Source organism: Saimiri boliviensis, chromosome 12 (genome assembly GCF_048565385.1).
Source record: "Saimiri boliviensis isolate mSaiBol1 chromosome 12, mSaiBol1.pri, whole genome shotgun sequence".
Classification (NCBI taxonomy): domain Eukaryota; kingdom Metazoa; phylum Chordata; class Mammalia; order Primates; family Cebidae; genus Saimiri; species Saimiri boliviensis.
The window spans coordinates 68,798,627-68,818,670 of record NC_133460.1 but is presented as its reverse complement, the minus strand read 5'-3'; the positions used below and the strand labels follow the sequence as shown (position 1 = coordinate 68,818,670).

Sequence of the window (20,044 nt, the reverse complement as noted above, 5' to 3'; positions counted from 1 at the left end):
GACCCACACTTCTGCCATGGACTTTTCCATCCCTGGGCTCAGGAGATCTCCCCCATGAGCTCCCCATCAGTGTCTCCAGGCTGACATGGAGAGCCACGTGACGTCTTGGCATAGCTGTAGTCAGGCACACAGGGAGTCCCAGGAGACTTGTATTCCCAGATACTCTGGCACCAGCAGCTGCAGCTCCTGCATCAGGGGAGGCCAGGTTCCCTTGGATGCCCCCAGTAAAGGTGCCAAATCCACAAGGCTGAGCAGTGAAACATTGCAGGCCTCATGTCAGCTACACCTTGCAGGGTAAGGCCTAATGTCCATTCCAGTCCCACCTGAGTTCCTGGGTCAGGAGCAGGTCTATACTTCTCTATGCTGGAGCTCCCAGAGGGAGAGGCCAGCTGCCATTTTTGCTGCTCTGAAACGCCCCCTCTTGCTGCTCTTAGGCTTGGGAGGGGCAGGGATCAGGGACTAATGCAGACCCCCAACACATCACAGTTTCCTTGCAAAATAAAGTGGCCAGGCTGTTTCCCATATGGGTCCACACCCTTGCTACTTCTCACTGAGTAGGGCTTCCCAAACTGGGACCTTGGCAACCCCCCCATTTGGGCTCTTGAGCCAGTAGCAGTTGTTCACTTCCTTGGGACAGAGTTCCCAGAGGGCAAGGCAGGTCACCATTTTTGCTGTTCTACTACAGTCCCCACTCCTGTTGCCCTCAGGCTCCGGAGCAAATGTAGTGGTTGGAGACTGATGCGAACCCACAGCACAGCACAGCACAGCACAGCACAGCACAGCACAGCACAGCAGCATTACAGAAAAGCGGCTAGCCTGCTTTCTATGCAGGTCTCCACCTCTGCCACTCCTTACTGCACAGTGCCTCTGGACTTGGGCCCCTAGTACAAGCACCCTGTCCCTGCCTGACACTTCCGTCAGTGGTGGCTCTGCGTTTCTCAGAGAATAAAACCCCCGAGACAATCTACAACCCCTCTGTGACTGTAGCTGCAGTGGTATCATCCGACTACCCTTGGGCTGGGGAGGGAACAAAGGGTCTGGTCATTATGCTGGGAAGTCCAGCACACCACAGCCACCCTATAGAGAGGAGCCTAGTCTCTCTTCCCCGTGAGCCCCAGCTCTCACTCTTTACCAGGAAGGGCCTGTGCTCTGAACCACAGAACAGCCACCTCACCTCCAGCTGAGCATTCCCACTGCTAGTGGCTTTGCATTTCCTTAAGGAGGGGCTCCCAGAGTCAACTGTGGGAGCTACTGTGTCACTGCCATGGCAGTAGTTCTGCCGCGGCTGCCCTTGGACTAGAGAAGAAAGAAAGAGCCCAAAGATTCCTGATGACTGTCCTCCTGGAGGTGCGAGTAAAATCTTTGGGATCTTTCTTTCATCTCCAGTCAGAGCCCAGACTCTCCTCTCTGTGATGCCTCAGCCTCCCACTCTTTACCCAGCTCAGGCCAGCAGTGCAGCCACACAGCCCCATGGCTAAACATTCTCAGTAGCAGTAGTTTTGAGTTTCCCTGAGGTGGAGCACCCAGGGAAAACCAAAAGCCCCTCTTCCACTGCTGCTACAGTGGTATTACTCTTGCTGTCCTCAGACTGGAAAGGTAGTAAAGACCCCGAGTGCTTTATTCACACATCCAGCAAGCCACATCACCTAAAAGTTAGGGCCTGCAATGCAGCTGTCACACCCCAGACTGACTATACTGATCAGTGGTAGCTGTGTATTTTTCTAGGGTGGAGCACCAAGCGACAAGGGAAAGGCCATTTACCACAGGTACAGCCAAGGACCCTTTCTCTGCTGTGTCTAAGCTGGGGAAAGAACTTAAGCCTTGAGTTTGCCCCAGAGCTACAGTGGGCAGCCTGGGAGTGCCAAACCGAGATATGCAGCCAGCAGTCAAGTGCAAAAGGAGCCCACACTTTCAGAGCACTGAGAGAGGGCACAACAATTCTTAGGAAATAAACAGAAGCCACATGACTGACTAAGAGCCTACCTACTGGCCATTCCACTTAAATGTCATCGACTGGGTCACAGCCCATACTTTAATATTAAAAATACTTTGCTAATGAAACCAAGAACAAGAGCTAAGTTACAAATAAAGGTTATGCATCAAACCTCAGCCCTGTGAAAAGATACAAATAAGCCAATTGACTACACTCAAATTAGACAATTGAAAGCACATCAGCAAACACAGATGATAAAGAACCAGTGCAAGAACTCTGCAACTCAAAAAGGCCGAGTGTCTTCTTCCCTCCAAACAACTGCACTAGTTCCCCAGCAAGGATTGTCAACTTAGCTGAAATGGTTGAAATGAAAGAAATCGGATTCAGAATATGGGTAGGAATGAAAACCATTGATAATCAGGGAGAATGTCAAAATCCAAACCGAAGAAACTAAGGGCTGCAATAAAATGATACGGGACCTGGTATACAGAACAGCCATTAAAAGATAGAAGTAACATTATCTGATAGAGCTGAAAAATACAGTACAGGAATTTCATATTGTAATTGCATTAACAGTAGAATAGACCAAGCTGAGGAAAGAAACTTAGAACATGAAGAATGGTTCTCTAACCTAACTAAGAAGGACAAAAATGGAAAAAAAAAAAAAAAGAATGGACTAAACCTCTGAAAAAAAATATGGGATTATGTGAAGAGACCAGATCTACTCCTCACTGGCATCACAAAAGGAAATGGGGAGAAAGCAAGCAACTTGGGAAACATATTTCAGGATGCTGTCCATGAAAACTTTCCAACCTCACTAGAGAAACCAACATTAAAATTTAAAAAATGCAGAGAACTGCAAGATACTATACAAGAAGATCATCCCCAAGATACATAATCATCAGATTCTCTTTCATTCTCTTTAAAATGAAGGAAAAATATTGTAAAGGCAGATATAAAGGAGGAGCAGGAAACCTACAGAGAAATCCATCAGGCTAACAGTGGACCTTTCAACAGAAACTCTATAACCCAGAAGAGATTGGGGGCCTATATTCAGCATTCTTAAAGAAAAGAATTTCTACCCGAGAATTTCATATCCAATGAAACTAAGGGAATTTATTACAACCAGGCCTGTCTTATAAGAGCTTCTAAAAGGAGTGCTTAATGTGAAAAGCCACTAGAAAAACACATTTAAATACACAGATCTCTGACATTATAAAGCAATGACATAAACAAGTCTACATAATAACCAGCTAACAACATAAGAGGATCAAATCCACACATATCAATATTAACACTGAATGTAAATGGGCTAAATGCCACAATTAAAAGGCACAGAGTGGCAAGCTGGATAGAGAAGCAAGAACCAAGGTTATGCTGTCTTCAAGAGACCCATATCACATGCAATGACATCCATAGACCCAAGTAAAGGATTGGAGAAAAGTCTACCAAGAACACACAAAAAAGCTGAAGTTGCTATCCAAATTTCAGACAAAAGAGACTTTAAATCAACAAAGTTCAAAAAAGACAAAGATGAGCTTTATATAATGGTAAAGGGTGCAATTGAACCAGAAGATCTAATTGTCCTAAATATATATGCATCCAACACAGGAGCACCCAAATTCATAAAGCAAGTTCTTACAGACCTACAAAGAGACTTAGATTTCCACACAACAATAGTGGGAAATTTCAATACCCCGTGGACAGTATTAGACCGATGATTAAGGTGACAAAGTAAAAAAGATATTTAGGAACTGAATTCAACACTTGAACAAATAAATCTAATAGACATCTATAGAACTCTCCACCTTAAAACAACAGAATATACATACTTCTCATCACCACATGGCACATACTCTAAAACTGACCACACAGTTGGGCATAAAAACAATCTGTAACAAATTGAAAAAAACTAAACTCATACCAACAACACTCTCTGAACATGATGCAATAAAAACAGAAATCAGTAGTAAGAAAAACATTCAAAACCACGCAATTACATGGAAATGTAACAACTTGTTCCAAATGATCTCTGGGTAAACAATAAAATTAAGTCAGAAATAAAATAACTGAAACTAACAAAAACAAAGATACAACGTATCAGAATCTCTGGGACATAGCTTAAGCAGTGTTAAGAAGGAAGTTTAAAGTGCAAAATGCCCACATTAAAAAAGAAAGATATCAAATGAACAATCTAGCATCTCATCTAGAAGAACTAGAGAAACAAGAGCAAACCCACATCAAAGTTAGCAGAAGACAAGAAATAAGCAAAATTAGAGATGAACTGAAGGAAAATGAGATGCAAAAGGCCATAAAAAAGATAAATGAATTTAGGAATTAGTTATTTGAAAGAATTAATTAGATAGATGAATAGCTATACAAATATGGAAAAAAAAACATGATCCAACTAAACACAATCAGAAATGACTAACCGAATGAAAATGGACGTTACCACTGAACTTTATATTTCCCACAGAAATATAAAAGAACCCTTAGAGACTATGAACACCTCTGTGTACATGAGCTAGAAACCCAAGAGGAAATAGATAAATTCCTGGAAACATTCAACCTCTCAAGTTTAAGTTGAGAAGAAATTGAATCCCTAAACAGATCAATAATGAATTCTGAAATTGAATCAGTAAAAAACAGAACAGCATACCAAGCAAGAAATGTCCAAGACCAGATGGATTCACAGTCAAATTCTACCAGATGTATAAAGAAGAGTTGGTACCATCCCTACTGAAACTATTCCAAAAAATTGAGGAGCCATCCCTCCCTAACACACTCTGAGGCCAAAATCATCCTGATACCAAAATCTGGTAGAGACACAACAGAAAAAGAAAACTTTAGGCCAGTATCTTTGATTAACACAGATGCAAAAATCAACAAAATACAGACCAAAACGCAGCACATCAAAAAGCCAATCCATCACAATCAAGTAGGTTTTATGCCTGGGATGCAAGGTTGGTTCAACATAGGCAAATCAAAAAAAATGATTCACCACAGAAACAGAAGTAAAAGCAAAGACTAGGTAATCATCTCGATAAACACAAAAAAATATTTCAATAAAAATCCACATCCTTTTATGTTAAAAACACTTAACAAGTGAGACATTGAAAGAACATACTTTAAAATAATAAAAACCGTCTATGACAAAAGCACAGCAAACATCATACTGAATGGGCAAAAGCTGGAGGCATTCCCCTTGAAAAGAGAAACAAGATAAAGATGTCCTCTCTTATCACTCCCACTCATCATAGTACTGGAAGTCCTGGCCAGAGCAATAAAGCAATACAAAGAAATAAAACCTATTCAAATAGGAAGAGACGATGTCAAACTACCTCCGTTTGCAGATGATATGATTCTACACCTAGAAAACCCCCATAGTCTCTGCCCCAAAGCTTCTTGATCAAATAAACAACTTCAGCAAAGTTTCAGGATACAAAATCAAAGTATAAAAATCAACAGCGTTCCAATGTTCCAACAACATCCAAGCTGAGGGCCGCATCAAGAATGCGATCCCATTTCCGATAGCCACATACACACACACAAAATTCCTAGAAAAACAACTAACCAAGGTGGTGAAAAATCTCTACAATAAGAATATAAAATATTGCTCAGTGAAATCAATGATGACAGAAACAAAATGAAAAACATTCCATGCTGTGGATAGAATCAGTATCATTGAAATGGCCATACTGCCCAAAGCAAATTATGGATTCAATGCTACTCTGATGAAACTACCAATGACATTATTCACCACACTAGAAAAATGCATTCTAAAATTCATATCAAAACAAAAATAAGCTTAAATAGCCAAGGCAATCCAAAACAAAAGAAAGAAAGAAGCTGGAGACATTATGTTACTTGACTTCGAACTATACTACAATACTACAGCAACCAAAACAGCATTGCACTGGTACAAAAACAGATACAAAGACCAATGGAAAAGAATAGATATCCTAGAAATAATGCTGCATAATTATCACCATCTGATGCACAACAAAGTAAATAAAAAGAAGCAATGGAGAATGGTCTCCCTATTCAGCAAATGGTGCTGGGATAACTGGCTAGACATATGTAGAAAAATGAAACTGGGCCCTTTCCTTACACCATGTACAAAATTCAACTCAAAATGTATTGAAGACTTTAATGTCAAACCTAAAACTATAAAAACTTTATTAGATAACCTAGAAAATATCATTCTGGAGATGGGCCCAGGCAAAGATTTGACAACAAAGATGCAAAAGCAACTGTAACAACAAGTATGACTTAATTAAAATTGACAAGTGTGACTGAATTAAACAAAAGAGGCTCTGCATAGCAAAAATACCTATCAACAGAGTAAACAGGCCACCTATAGAATGGAAGAAAATGCTTACGAACTATGCATCTGACAGAGGTCTGATATCCAGAATCTATAAGGAACTTACAAATCAATAAGCCAAAAGCAAATCACCCCTTAAAAAGTGGGCAAAAGATTTGAACACACACTTTTCAGAATAAGACATACATATGGTGAACAAGCATATGAAAAAAATGCTCATTATCACTAATCATGAGAGAAATGCAAATCAAAACCATGAGATACCGTTTCACACCAATCAGAATTGCTATTAAAAAGTAAAAAAAAAAAAAAAAAAGTGACATGCTGGAGAGGTTGGGGAGAAAATGAAACACTTACACACTGCTGATGGGAATGTAAATTAGTTCAGCCATTGTGAAAAGCAGCAACTTGGTGATTTCTCAAGGAATTCTAAGCAAAATGACCATTTTAGCAATCCCATGTTTATGTATATACCCATGGTAAAAAAAATGTTGTGCCATAAAGACACATGAACATGTATCATTATTAAATGATACACAGTAGTAAAGACATGAAGTCAACCAACCTAAATGGCCACCAATGGTAGACTGAATAAGGAAAATGTGGCACATATGACTATGCAGCCATAAAAATGTGTTGTAGAATGGTCTCACATAAATGTACAGATCACTAAAATAAAACATTAAAAAAAAAATAAAGGAAAAGGGAGTAATCTTCAGGAACTCTGTCCTATTTTTAGGGAGAAGTATATGTGCACCTTCCCAGTCTTCAGGTAGCCAACAAAATCCAAACGATATGGAATTGTTAGTAATTTATCACAGGTAAATTTTGCTAAACAATTCACCTTAAACACATAATGGATTGTAACTCTAGCCACTTCAAAAGAACAAATGAAAAGGCAATGATGGGAACAAAATACAACCTGAAAACGTTAACACTGGCAAAGTTTAAGTGAACGTAGGTGCCTAAGGTCATCTGCATGATCTCCAGGATTAGATAACCTAACAAAGCTGGTAAATCATGTAACTTTGACCCCACTGAGCTCTTACACATTTTTAGTGACTATATGAAAGCACCACCATGTAGTACACAATATGTGGTGGCCAAGATTTTATTCCAATCCTATGGTATGATCCTGTAACTAAACATTTGTTAAAAATCTCCACATCTTTCCACATTTTCTATTTAAGCCCATGGATTTCATTCTTTTTAACGTAGAAATTCAATTTCTATGGTCACCTTGTAAAATCCGAACCATAATTATCAATTATATTTTTTGGGGTAGAACATAGATACAACTGTGAATAAAATATAAATCAAAACATCTATACTAAAGTTAAATTGTTTACTCAATTAATTACTTCTATTCATCTATTTTATACATGGTCACTGAAATACTCTATAAGATTTTTTGCAAGTGCTTCATTTATCTTATAGATCTTCTGTCTTGCCTCCCTTCACTGCCCTTGCTCTGTGTATCTCTGTTTCTTTTTATCAGCTCTTTTTCACTGTTCAAAATTCATTCAGGGACCAGAAAAATCACTTTAAATAGAACACTTTCAAGTTTCTATTTTCTTCCCTTACCAACACAAAATTTTTTCTCAACATACCCTCAAAATGCATGAACTTTTACTTTATATCACCTAAGAAATTAATGTCATATAAGGTCATTTTTTAGTGCTATACTCATATAGTAAAGTTACTCAAGGATTTTTGTATGTGTGTATTTGCAATTGAAGTAAATTTCTCAACATGGGATATTCAGACATCTTGTGTAAGAATCATCTGTACTTTTCTAAAATGCTGATGTTTCTGATGGTCCCCATGGGACAGGTCCTCTTTTTGGGAAGGAGTAGAGAAATCTGAAAGTTTAAGATGATGCTCAGATGATATTTGTATGTACTACTGTTTGAGAACTGATCAACTTACAGTACTTCTTCTCATATATACTTTTAAGTTGTCCCTTAAAAATCACTAGAAACTCAAAAGGTTAAAAATGCCATGCTCTTTCAGGCAAACATCTGGCACAGGGTATTACTGTAAATGAGATAACACATCCAGGGAAGTTAACAAAGTCTCCAAGGTCACAGAGCTTGAAAAGGGATAAGCTGGAATTTAACCTCAGTTCCATCTGACTTGGAAACTTTATTTCATTCCAGAGGTGTGGGTTTCAAAACTAAATTAATTTTATGGCCTAAGAACTCTTGGCCCCTCAGAGTCGTTTACAAAATTTTTTTTAGTTGAGGAATTTGTACGAAATAATTATGCCTGATTCTGTGGAATCTGAACTAAAATCTAGTCTAGAGAAGTTATGACTTGATGGTAGTCACTCAAACTTCCATGGGGTTTATACTTATATTTAGTGACTCTTTCAAATTTATCTTTTATAATAAAAAATATAATTATTTCTTCTGTCTTCATAAATATTTCCCATTTGAAAATCTATGTTCTGGGTATCGTACCACTGTGTCATTAGTAATTGTTATCAAAACATATTACAGGTATAATGTAAGAAACAAAACCTACATGTAGAGAGAGCAAAGAAGGCAACCAGATGTCATTCCTAGTCCTTACCTTTACAATCACTGTGACAGTAGCAATACCAGGTGGCATTGTTCCATAAATATCAAAGGCCTCTACCAGAAAAGTGATACTTGCTTCCTGGTCTGGAAATGCCTCATAATCTAAACTCCTTAAAAGGGATAATTCTCCTGTAACCGGATGTAGTGCAAAAAGGTGCTTCACTTCTGGGCTTCTTATCCGATAAGACACATTTGCTCCGAGGTCGACATCCTTGGCCTGTAACAGGCAGAAGACGGGTTATATTAGTGATCTTACCAAAATAAAGAAATGCAGGAAGGATGGAAGTCATGTGTCAGTACCTAAGACAGCATGAATTTAACAAGGACAAAAAGACACAGTTTAAAAGAAAAGCACATTATTTAATAATTTATCAGAAAGAGGGAAGGAGGGAAGGTGGAGAGAAAGATGGAGGGAGGCAGGAAAAGAGGAAGGGAGTGGGGTGGAGGTGGGAGAGAAAGAGAGCGAGCTCATCCCGTAAGATTTTGTCATTGCTGATGTTATTGCTATACCCCTTTAACTTGAAAAAACACTGAATGAATTACATCACAGTAAAGAAATATTGTCTGAAATGATTGTGTCTTATTTTCTGCTGATTTAATAATCATGAAAAAATATTTTAAATAAAAATAAATACTGAGTGATTTCCATAAACATAGTAGAATGCTAAAGTACTGTAAGAAAACTAAGAAAATATAAGTAGTAATTCTTTTTCACAAGGATCCTATAATACAGCTCTAGAGATCACTCTACTATACTTCCCTTCATTTAACTAATATGTGAGCAGCAGTTATGCACAAGGTGCTGTAGAGAGCACCAAGATAAATACAAACATAATTACTGCCCTCTAGGTTATGGTCTCAGAGAAGAACTAAGACACAAATACTAAAATAGAAAGGAAAAAATGTGACATGCTATCTAAAAGATGTTCTAAATTGGGAATGATGTCCTTTAGCTGAAAGGATGGGTTTTCATGGGCATCTTGTAGAAGGGCTATTTCATTCAGCAGTACAGACTAGCAAATACACCTCAGGTACAGAATACGGAATAGAGTAAGAATGAAAATGGGGAAGATTTAGAGTCTGTTGGAATGAGCATTTTTTAATGCAAACACCTCCTATGTGAACCTCAGCCTTGGTACCTTCCAATCAATTATTGACTTAACAATCAGAAAGATGCCATTAAAGCATATATTTTATTATGTGATTCTTCCTGCTTAAAATCCTTTTGCTTTTTAACTAAATTTTCAAACAACGCCATTATCCTTAATGTGGTTAGAGCCACTATATTTTCTAGACCTTTAGCCCCCCACACCTCACACTCCCTTCTTCCATGAGTTTGAGCAGGTTTCTTTCCCGATTATCTTAAACAATCTTTCTTCCTTTGCTGCTTGAATAGCTCTTACTTGTCCCACAGTTAACCATCTCTAGCAAATATTCTCTTTGCCTTAAGATTAGGTTAGGAGTGCCACCTCTAATACCTAGGCCCTTTATATTGAGGACATACATTTTAAGTACCAATTTTCTTGACAGATTGCTAAACCAGCCTGAAAACTCCAAGAAAGCAGTAAATTTGTCTTGTTCACCTTTGTATACCCCAAGTCTAGCAGAAGACTTGCCATACTGTACACACTGAAGATACATTTGTTAAATAAATGAATAAATGAATTGATAAATTAATGGAATAGATGAAGGTATAATGGTTCTCTCCCTGGTCAGTATTTGCCTTATTTAGATTTGTTAATGTTTATTGCCTCAGTAAACATTTGCTGAGTTCAATTATGGAATGAATATAGATTCTGGAAAACTGTGCTAAAAATATCAAGTTGTGAACTGCTGGTGGAAAAATGACTACTTTTTTTTTTTCAAAATATACCCCCTAGAACAACTGAGTCAGTACTAAATGAGGTGGCTGCTTAAAAACACAGATCTATGCATCAGCATGATGTACTGAACCAAAATACTCAGGACTTTGAGTAATGTATAGTTGAAAACTTAAAAAAAGAGGCTTGATACAGAGATGTCATTACAACGGAGAGTTAGATTACTAGAGGATGCCTTTGTGTATTGAATGTGAAAAAATAGAGAATAATGGTATAACAATGTCTGTAAAATAGAAGGAAACCAATACATAACTATCTATAGTTTTTTTCCTGTGTATACAAATCTATGTTATATATGTACAACCCACACAAATACATACTTATATGCATATGCATACACTTTTTTATATATTTGTGTGAACACAAAAATAAATGTGAAATAAATTTAATGCTGAGTACTCTGGAGGCACTATGTGGGAGATTATTAACTTTTGCTTCATAAACTATTGTCAACTGTTGTAATAAACAGAATATTACTTTTGTAAATTAAAAAACTATTAAATAGTATTTTTTAAATTTCTTACAAATAGATCTTTCCTTAATTTTGGGGATATCTTTAAAGTAGGGTTGACACATAAAATACAATACACAATTTGGAGAAATAATAAAAATGTATTCATTGTTCGTCTGAAATTTAAACCCAGCTTGGTGTGTTGTATTTTTACCTACTAATTTTGGCAAACAAACCCTAATAGCAGACGTCATGATGTAGAATTCATGGAATAAATACTTTTTCCACACACCTCTATTTGAAGGAAGGTGGTCCCAGCTGGCAGATTCTCTTCAACAAGGACAGTGTATGTTGAATTGGTGAACACAGGACTATTATCATCAATGTCCAAAACCTTGATGGCCAGTGTTATTGTTGAATGACGAGGGTGCACTGCTCCATCTGTTGCCACAACAACAAGTTCATAGTAGTCCCTGACTTCTCTGTTAAGCTTCACTGCTGTGTAAATGCTCCCATTGGATGTGATACGAAAAAGATTATTAAAGTTAGCCAAACTGTAGTGCACTTGGCCATTTATTCCAGCATCAGGGTCTGTTGCCTATTAAAGCAAATGAAAAAAAATTCACGTAAGTTTTGATGGGCTACTGTAAATGAAGGTGATAGTTAATAAATTATGGCATTTTTAAACTAATTATTATTTTGGTCTCTAAGGAAGAAATGACAATGACAATATAATATATAATCTAAAGCATGAAAAATCCTATAGTTTAATATTCTTCATTTAAAATTAACAACAAAAACTGATAATGTCATTAGCAATAACAATACTATGACAGAAAACTCACATTATAAAATTACTGAATCTTTGTCTTAAAAATTTTAAACATTTTTGAATTCTAAAGTGAGAAAAAGTTTCGTTTTTAATTCATTTAACATAATCTGCTGAGTGACGATTCAAGATTCCATAGGTTTTTGCTCACTTTATATATTCATTTTCAGATTTGTATATGTTTAGTAATAATAGGCATATTTGTTTATAATAAATAACATATTTATATGTTTATCATATTAGATACTAATGATATTATTATCACAATATTATCAAATATATTTATATTAATATTATCAAATATTATTTATCAATATCAATATAAAATATTTATACTAATATTAATATATTAATATTTATATCAAACATAATATTTATGATAAATATTTATTAGTATAACCTCAATTCTCATGATGTTCTTATGAGTAAATATTATTAATCTCATTTTACAAATCAGAAAACTGTGGTTTACAGAAGGTTACACAAGAAGCAAATATCTCAGTGTCTCAATTCTTAACAGGATACCTCATTCTCATTTACAAAACTACTTAACAAATGCCTGTGGAATTAATAACCATTCTATTAAATGAAACAGATTTGAAACTAAATCTGTTCCAAAAGCCAAACAGGAGTAAAACTATAGTAACTGTAATCTACCTTCAAGGGACACTTCTTCAACATTAGAATACACATCTCCACATAACAGAAAATTGTTGATAACATAATACACCTATATTTGCTAAAAATTTGAAGTCATGAAAAATCATTTTGCATGAACTAAAATGAGAAAATATTGAGTAAATGTTCCTTTAATAAAATGAAATAAGAATTACTCTTAGCTAAAACTCAATTGTGATAACAAATTATGCATCACAATATATATTTTCAGCAACTATATACTTTGTTTTGAAAAGTTTCATGCAAAAGACACTGAAATAAATTTTAGAAACTGTAAAACTTTATATAATTATGCCCCAACTGTCAACAAGGAAAGAAAAGAAAACAAGACACTCAGCTGCCTTATGAGGTCCACAAAGCCTGGAATGCAATATGATGTATTTTAACAGCACATATGCCATTGTATATTCAGTTTTACAGGCACTGCTAAAACATTCAGGAGGAGGAAGCCAAATGTCTGTGCCTTCTTTGAAACAATAATGTCTAAGATGTGAAAATCATGTTTACAGCAGTGCTCCTGTATGTTATAATGCCAAGCATTTCAGCAGGATTTGTCTCTTTGACTCATCAAAACACAACTGCCCCTGAGAGTTTAACATCTCTTGAGGTTTAATTCTGAGAAAAGATAGAAGAATTGCAAAAACACGTGAAGAGAAAAAAAATATCATGACAGAGTTGAATAGTTTCTGTTGAAATAGTTTATTTTACTTTTATACTTTGCCTATAATTTGTATTGAAAATTATTGACAAATCAGTCAAGCTGGTCATTTTAGTAAAAACAACAAACACATGCTGTCTCCCTTTTTCACTAAAAAAAAAAAAAAAAAAAAAAAAAAAAAAAAAAAAAGGGTGAACCCTGGTTTGGTCTGAAATTACTCGTCAAGTAAATACAAAAAATTATAAAACAGTAACAAAATATAAATACGTCTTATTTCTTAATAATATCCTTAAAATTTTCAGTCACTTTTTCTGTCTATGAAATATCTTAAAATCACAAAAATCAATCATTTATGCAATTAGCAGTTTAAATGATTCTCGGTCAAGTGATTTTTATTGACCCATATAACTGAATATTTATTATGGTGGAACGATTCAATTTGACTGATGTGGCTGTAGGTGTGTATGTGTGTTTTATACGTGTCCAGCTGCTTAATTGTATATCACCTAGGGAACATATATAAACATATCTAAAATAGTTTTGTTTTTGCTCCCATAACAAATTATCTCGAGTTTAGCAGCTGACACAAAACAAGTTTATTATTTTAAAGGTCTATAGTTCAGAAATTCAAGATGTTCTCACTAGAGCTGTGTTTCTTTCTGGACGCTTTAAGGAGAAACAGTTTCCTTGCTCGTTCAAGTTGTTGACAGAATTCAGTTACTGGAGTTTGTAGAATTGGGATCCCCACTTCCTTGATGATTGTCAGGTCAGGAACCACCCCAGTTTCTAGAGTTCCCTATATCTCTCGGCTCATGACACATTTCCTCCATTTTTAAAGCCAGCAATGGTGGTCAAGCCCCTCTTACATCTATTGAATCCCTCCCTCCATCTTTTTCCGTGTTATTTTTCTGATCTACTCTTTAGCCATCCTCTTTGACTTTTAAGGGCATGTATGATTACATAACACTCCCTTGAACAATCCAGGATAGTATCCCCATCTCAGCATCTTTAACCTTAATATATGTTTGTGTGCGCATGCATGTGTGCAAGTGTGTATATATTGCTATATATAAATATATAGCAATCCATATTTTATGATAAGCTTTTTTTTTTTTTTGAGACAGGTCTTGCTGGGGTACAATGGTGCCATCTAGGCTGACGTAATCCTCCCCCATCAGCCTCCTGAGTAGCTGGCACTACAAGCACATACCACCATACCTGGCTAATTTTTGGTATTTTTTATTAGAGATGGGGTTTCCCCTTGTTGCCCAGCTTGGTCTTAAACTTCTGGGCTCAAGCATTCCTCCCACTTTGGCCTCTCAAAGTGCTGGGATTATAGGGGTGTGCCATTGTGCCTCGCCTGATAGGAGTTTTTAGAGAAAATATCCAAGCAGATATTCATCAAGCAGACTGACAACAAATGCTAAGTGGGGCATCCTCATGAATAGAGTTTCATAATTTTATAAAATCAATTTAAATTAGTATAAATTATGATATGTCAACTACACACACACTATGACTGAATCTGTGACCAGTTAATTAAGTGAATTCATAGCTACCATGGCAAGAGGTATATACTTGATGCTTATGGAATAAAAGACTATCATATCCCCCAGAAAACTACTCTAAAAATTTTAAGGTGACTGAGACACACATCTAATGGAGACAAAGGGAATAGAATATAAAATGCAGAGCTATTTCCTTATCTACTTCTATGTCCCCATTAAATTAAAGAGCATGAATAAGGTAATATAAGTTAAGCAACATAAGCTGGCTGAGCAAAGCAGTTTTACTTATTTACTATTAGAGATGAACATGTAGATGTTAAACAAGATAACCAAACATAGAATCTCTTATTATCAGCAGTACTGTCAAAAACTTTGCATTGATGTTTAATAGTCAAGCAGCTCAGTGTATGATGCTATAATGAAAACATTTTTCTTCCTAGAAATCAATTAAAAGTTGATTAAATTTGTTAAGAAAAATCACACATCTCTTTTCCCCTTGTACTAAATCAAAGCAATAAACACTAATAGCTGCAACTTTATAATCATCTGTCCATGGTTAACTCATTTTTGTAATATACACCTTACTGTGGGGCCTGATTTGTGGCTACTAATTTGTTAACACATACTTTTGGGAAATTGCCTGATAGTCTGTAGTCAAATAAAGACCTCACTGAATGGAACTTCGAATATGTGCCAGAAACTCTACTTGCAAACCTTATTCATTAACACCAAAGTTAGAGCATATTATAGATCACCAAATAATTACTTAAGAAAGAAGTCAGACTACGTTCAAGAAAATTTATTGAACAAAGATTTTTTTGAATAATTTTGAGACCCATTTTTATAGCATGCCACTTAAAAAGGGAGTGGGGAAATATATTTCTTAAACACTAAATTGATTACTCTTCCTTTTTTTTTCCTCATTATCTTTTTAGAATGGCCTGTTACACAATTCTTGCCATCAATAAAAGTGGAAGTCCATTACTGGGATTGCTACCCTGGGAATGATCAGTCCTGTAAAAACCTAAAAGCGTACCTGTATGGGTAGAATATAGTGGGATAAAACCTCAAAGTAGAGGTTGATGTTTGTACTCCTTCCATTGAGAAGTTCCTAGGTATATTACTTGTGTAATTTATAATGATTAATTTCCATTTAAAATATGTTGAATACCCATTCAGATTAATTATTTAGATAGAAAATTATATGACAAAAATCAGCCCCAAGGAAATAACTCGAAGACAAAAGTTGAAGGAGGGATGGAAATATGGCAAAGAAGTAAAAAAGATAAAACATAAGCAAATAAAAGTAAACAATATCTCTGTAGTTGGTTGTTAATTAATGCAAATGAACTCAAGGTGTCAAATTAAGTAAGACAGTTTAAGCTGTTTTAACATAGCTTACAGACCTCTTACTAAGTAAGCAATAGGAAGAAACTTTGCACTAAAATTCTTTACATCTTGAGTTCACATGTTATGGAGATTATGACTTCAATCCTTCAGGAAAAGAGTTGTCATGTTCATGTTCATACAGCAAAAAAACAAAGTAATGTTGTTTCATGTTCATTAAATGTATTTACATAGGAAGGCTGTCTTTCCCCCTTTTCAAATATTCCTTACAATGCTGAAAATGAAGAGGAAAACACAGGAAGACTCATTCCATATTTCCACACCATTGCTTAGTATTTGACAATTTGGCAATCTAGGTTTAATGTACATATATCTCTTTATGTGATGGTAAAAAAATCGTGTATTAAAATTATATTTAGTTTTCCCACCTCTTCTTGCTTGTATTTCTCCAACTTCTACAGTCTCATTTTTGCTCTGTAGATGAACATATTCTGTGCACTAAATCTAAGTTCATTTTGCCCTACTAACCATGCTATTTCATGTCTGCTTTATCCAGTCATAAAATCCTCCCCTTATTTACCAAACTCGTTATTCTTCAGTCCATGTGTACCTCTCTCAGAAACATCTGAGTAAGCTAAATGCCTGATCTTCATGCTCCTGAAGCTTACTGTATGTTTCTTTACCACATGCCTTATTACTTTTTTTTTTCTGTAATGTATTAATAGCCCACATGAAATTAAGAATTCCTAAGGCCAGGATGGCTTATTTCTATCACACAGTGCCTGTTTTATTTTTCTTTTTGCATTGATATAGGTTAGGTATGCAATAATTTCTGCAAATTTTTTTCTGAAGCGATTTCCAGTTTTCAATTATATATCATTCCAATCCAACCACCCAAACACGTGAAGAAATGAAAAGTGCCAATTAGTATTTAAAGTTTTGTCTCAAAACATTGTTTTCTGTTTATCAGATAAAATATAAGATAATGACACATTTTTTCTTTAAATAAAAATTAAGTGATATCATAATTACTTATTAAACTTTTTGTTACATCTTATTGCTTTCTTTTTAAAATTTTTCACTGTATTAGTCAGTCTTCACATTGCTGTAAATAACTTCCCTGAGACTGGGGAATTTATACATGAAAGAGGTTTAATTGACTCACAGTTTCACATGGCTGGGGAGGCCTCAGGAAACTTATAGTCATGGCAGAAGGTGAATGGGAAGCAAGGACCTTCTTCACATGATGGCAGAAGAGAAAAGAGTAAAGAAGGAACTCCCAAACACTTATAAAACCATCAGATCTAGTAAGAACTCACCCCCTGTCATGAGAATAGCACAGGGGAAGCCTTCCCTATGATCCAATCACCCCATTTCCTGGACACATGGGAATTACAGGTCCCTCCCTCAACACATGGGGATTATATATTGAGATGAGATTTGGGTTGGGACACAAAGCCAAACAATATCAGTCACCTAGAATTCTTTAAGGAAATCTATTTCTAGGTCAGTTTTAAAATAAGTACAGTTTATATACCTATTTTTATATGATTAAATATATTAATTTTTTCTAGCATTGCTCATCTCTTTTTATTATCACTCCTCAACAAGAGTATTTTTAGATTTTTTTCTAATAGAAGAACCCTTATAAATTTTTACTTTCACGGCTGTATTTGTGCATGTATATTATCCATGCTTTATACATAAGAAAAGAAAGGATTTTTTGTCTCCCAAAAGCTGATTTTATACATTGGGAAAGATCCACCACCATTGAGAATGCATGCTCTAGCCAGAAGAGAGTCCTCTGTAACTTCCTCACATACCATAAACATTTCCACATAAGCACTGTTGTTTCAGCACTCCTTACAGTGGCATCACTTTCTAAGCTATTTGCCCATATTACTAGATGGGGCAACTCAGGGTATCTCTGAGCTTATACTCAAAACTCATCACCTTTTAAGTAATAAAGTAAGAGAAAAATACCACCTCCATGGACTGCATTTTATGTGATGATCTGCTTAGCCCAGGCATTTCTATTTATTTGATTGTGCTTACATTTTCTGCCAAGTCCTAACACAAAGTATTGTTTATTTTCTTAAATATGTTAGTCTTCTCTATGCATATTTAATATGTGACATTATGCTTATTAGATGCTTTTATGGTCTTATATACTAATCCCAGGTTTTAATTTTCTACTATTCTGTTGGATTAAATATAAACATGCCCACGCATTTCTCTGAAGAGTCCAGAGTAATCTATACCTTACAATTGTCCTTCTGTCTGTCACAGAGCTTCTTGTTGTACTACATTGTCTCACAAATCATTTTCTTGTATTAGACAAAAAAATTCTGAAACTGGAAACTGAAAGGAATGTGACAACCAAGTTGGATTCTCCGTGAAATTCTATACAATTAAATTTTCCGGATAACATTCAAATAAAGGATTAACAGATGTGTAAGTAAAACAAGAGCAATAAAAGTGCCTCTAGCTAATAACTATTTAATGAGAGATAAATATCTCTTAATTTCCAAATACTATCAATTATTCCATTCGCTGAATATAAACTCATATATTTCCCAAACAATAATCATAAAATTATGGGGGTTTTTCTCTATTTTACATACATTGTCACAATTTTACCTTTCTTGATAACATCACTGGGATAGAGAAACATATAGATTCTGCTCCCCCAGTTTTATTTTATCATCATTCATTCCTTGAGCTAGGCCCAAAGTTTAGTAATTTTCAGCTGTTTCTTTAATCTGTTATGTCTCTGAATATGTTGATATATAAATGTATGTTCTATATTCTTTCTGCTGACCACAATTCACTGAAGTAACAGAATCATGTTTTCTGCTATCTTGTCCAACACAGTAATTTAAATTAGGAAAAAAAATTAATTGGAAGAAACATCTTATCTTTCTGAATTTACTCCCTGGGACCGCATTCTTTTGTAGAGAAAAAGACGTAAGATGTACAAAATGTGAAACTGCCTTTTGAATTAGAAATTATGAACTCAGATTCTGCTGTGTTTTTCCTTTTCCAGCTGCCTTCCTTCAGATATACTTTCTTAGTACCTTCCTGTGTGCTACTGTATAAATGGTAGGTAAGTATTTTCGAATGATTCCTCAGCAACAGGCTTTATGCAAGGTGCTTTCAGTTTGTTTCCTGCAATTGCGTTGTAGATGGTACTGTTGCTCACCTTAATATTAATTGTACACACACATTTTTAGAAGTGACAGATATATAAAAGGCTCAGATACCTTATTAACATCCTTTCTGTATTTTTACTGGTAAAGTAAGAGAAAATAAGCCAAATTGGAGATTAAAAGGTGTAGGAAAACTTCATTTAGACACACATTCCTTTGTTAATTGTTAGCACGTAGGCAGTAAGAGGAATATTTTAATACCAATTGGCCAAGCAGAAATTTTCCCTGAGAATAATAGAATGCTTTCAATGACATGTTATTTATGGAGTGTAACTGTTCCACAGGAGCAATCTAGTCAGTAGAATTAAATGATATTGTATAATAGAACTGGAATCTGAAATAAAATAGAAGTTGTAAGTTTACAGGCATACTTTGTTTCATTGCACTTGGCTTTGTTGTGCTTTACAGATGATGCATTTTTTACCAATTGAAGGCTTGTGACACAGCTGCCTTAAGCAAATCTAAGGGCACCATTTTTCCAACAGCATGAGCTCACTGCATGTCTGTGAGGCACATTTTGATAATTCCCAGAGTATTTCAAACTTTTAAATTATTACTGGATCTATTATGATGATCTATGACCAGTGATCTTTGAAGTTACTACTGTAATTGTTTTGGGGTGTCACAGAACACACCATATAA

The 20,044-nt window shown here is 35.5% G+C and overlaps 1 protein-coding gene across 1 annotated transcript in view; it reads right to left on the bottom strand.

Moving 5' to 3' along the window:
• The window catches only part of PCDH15 (protocadherin related 15), a 1,717,060-nt gene that overhangs the window by 168,389 nt on the left and 1,528,627 nt on the right, over positions 1-20,044 (bottom strand). The window contains exons 27-28 of the mRNA XM_074382505.1: positions 11,466-11,771; positions 8,835-9,059 (exon numbers count right to left, since the gene is read on the bottom strand). Coding sequence (XP_074238606.1) covers positions 8,835-9,059; positions 11,466-11,771 — 531 coding nt within the window. The remainder of the gene's footprint in view (positions 1-8,834; positions 9,060-11,465; positions 11,772-20,044) is intronic.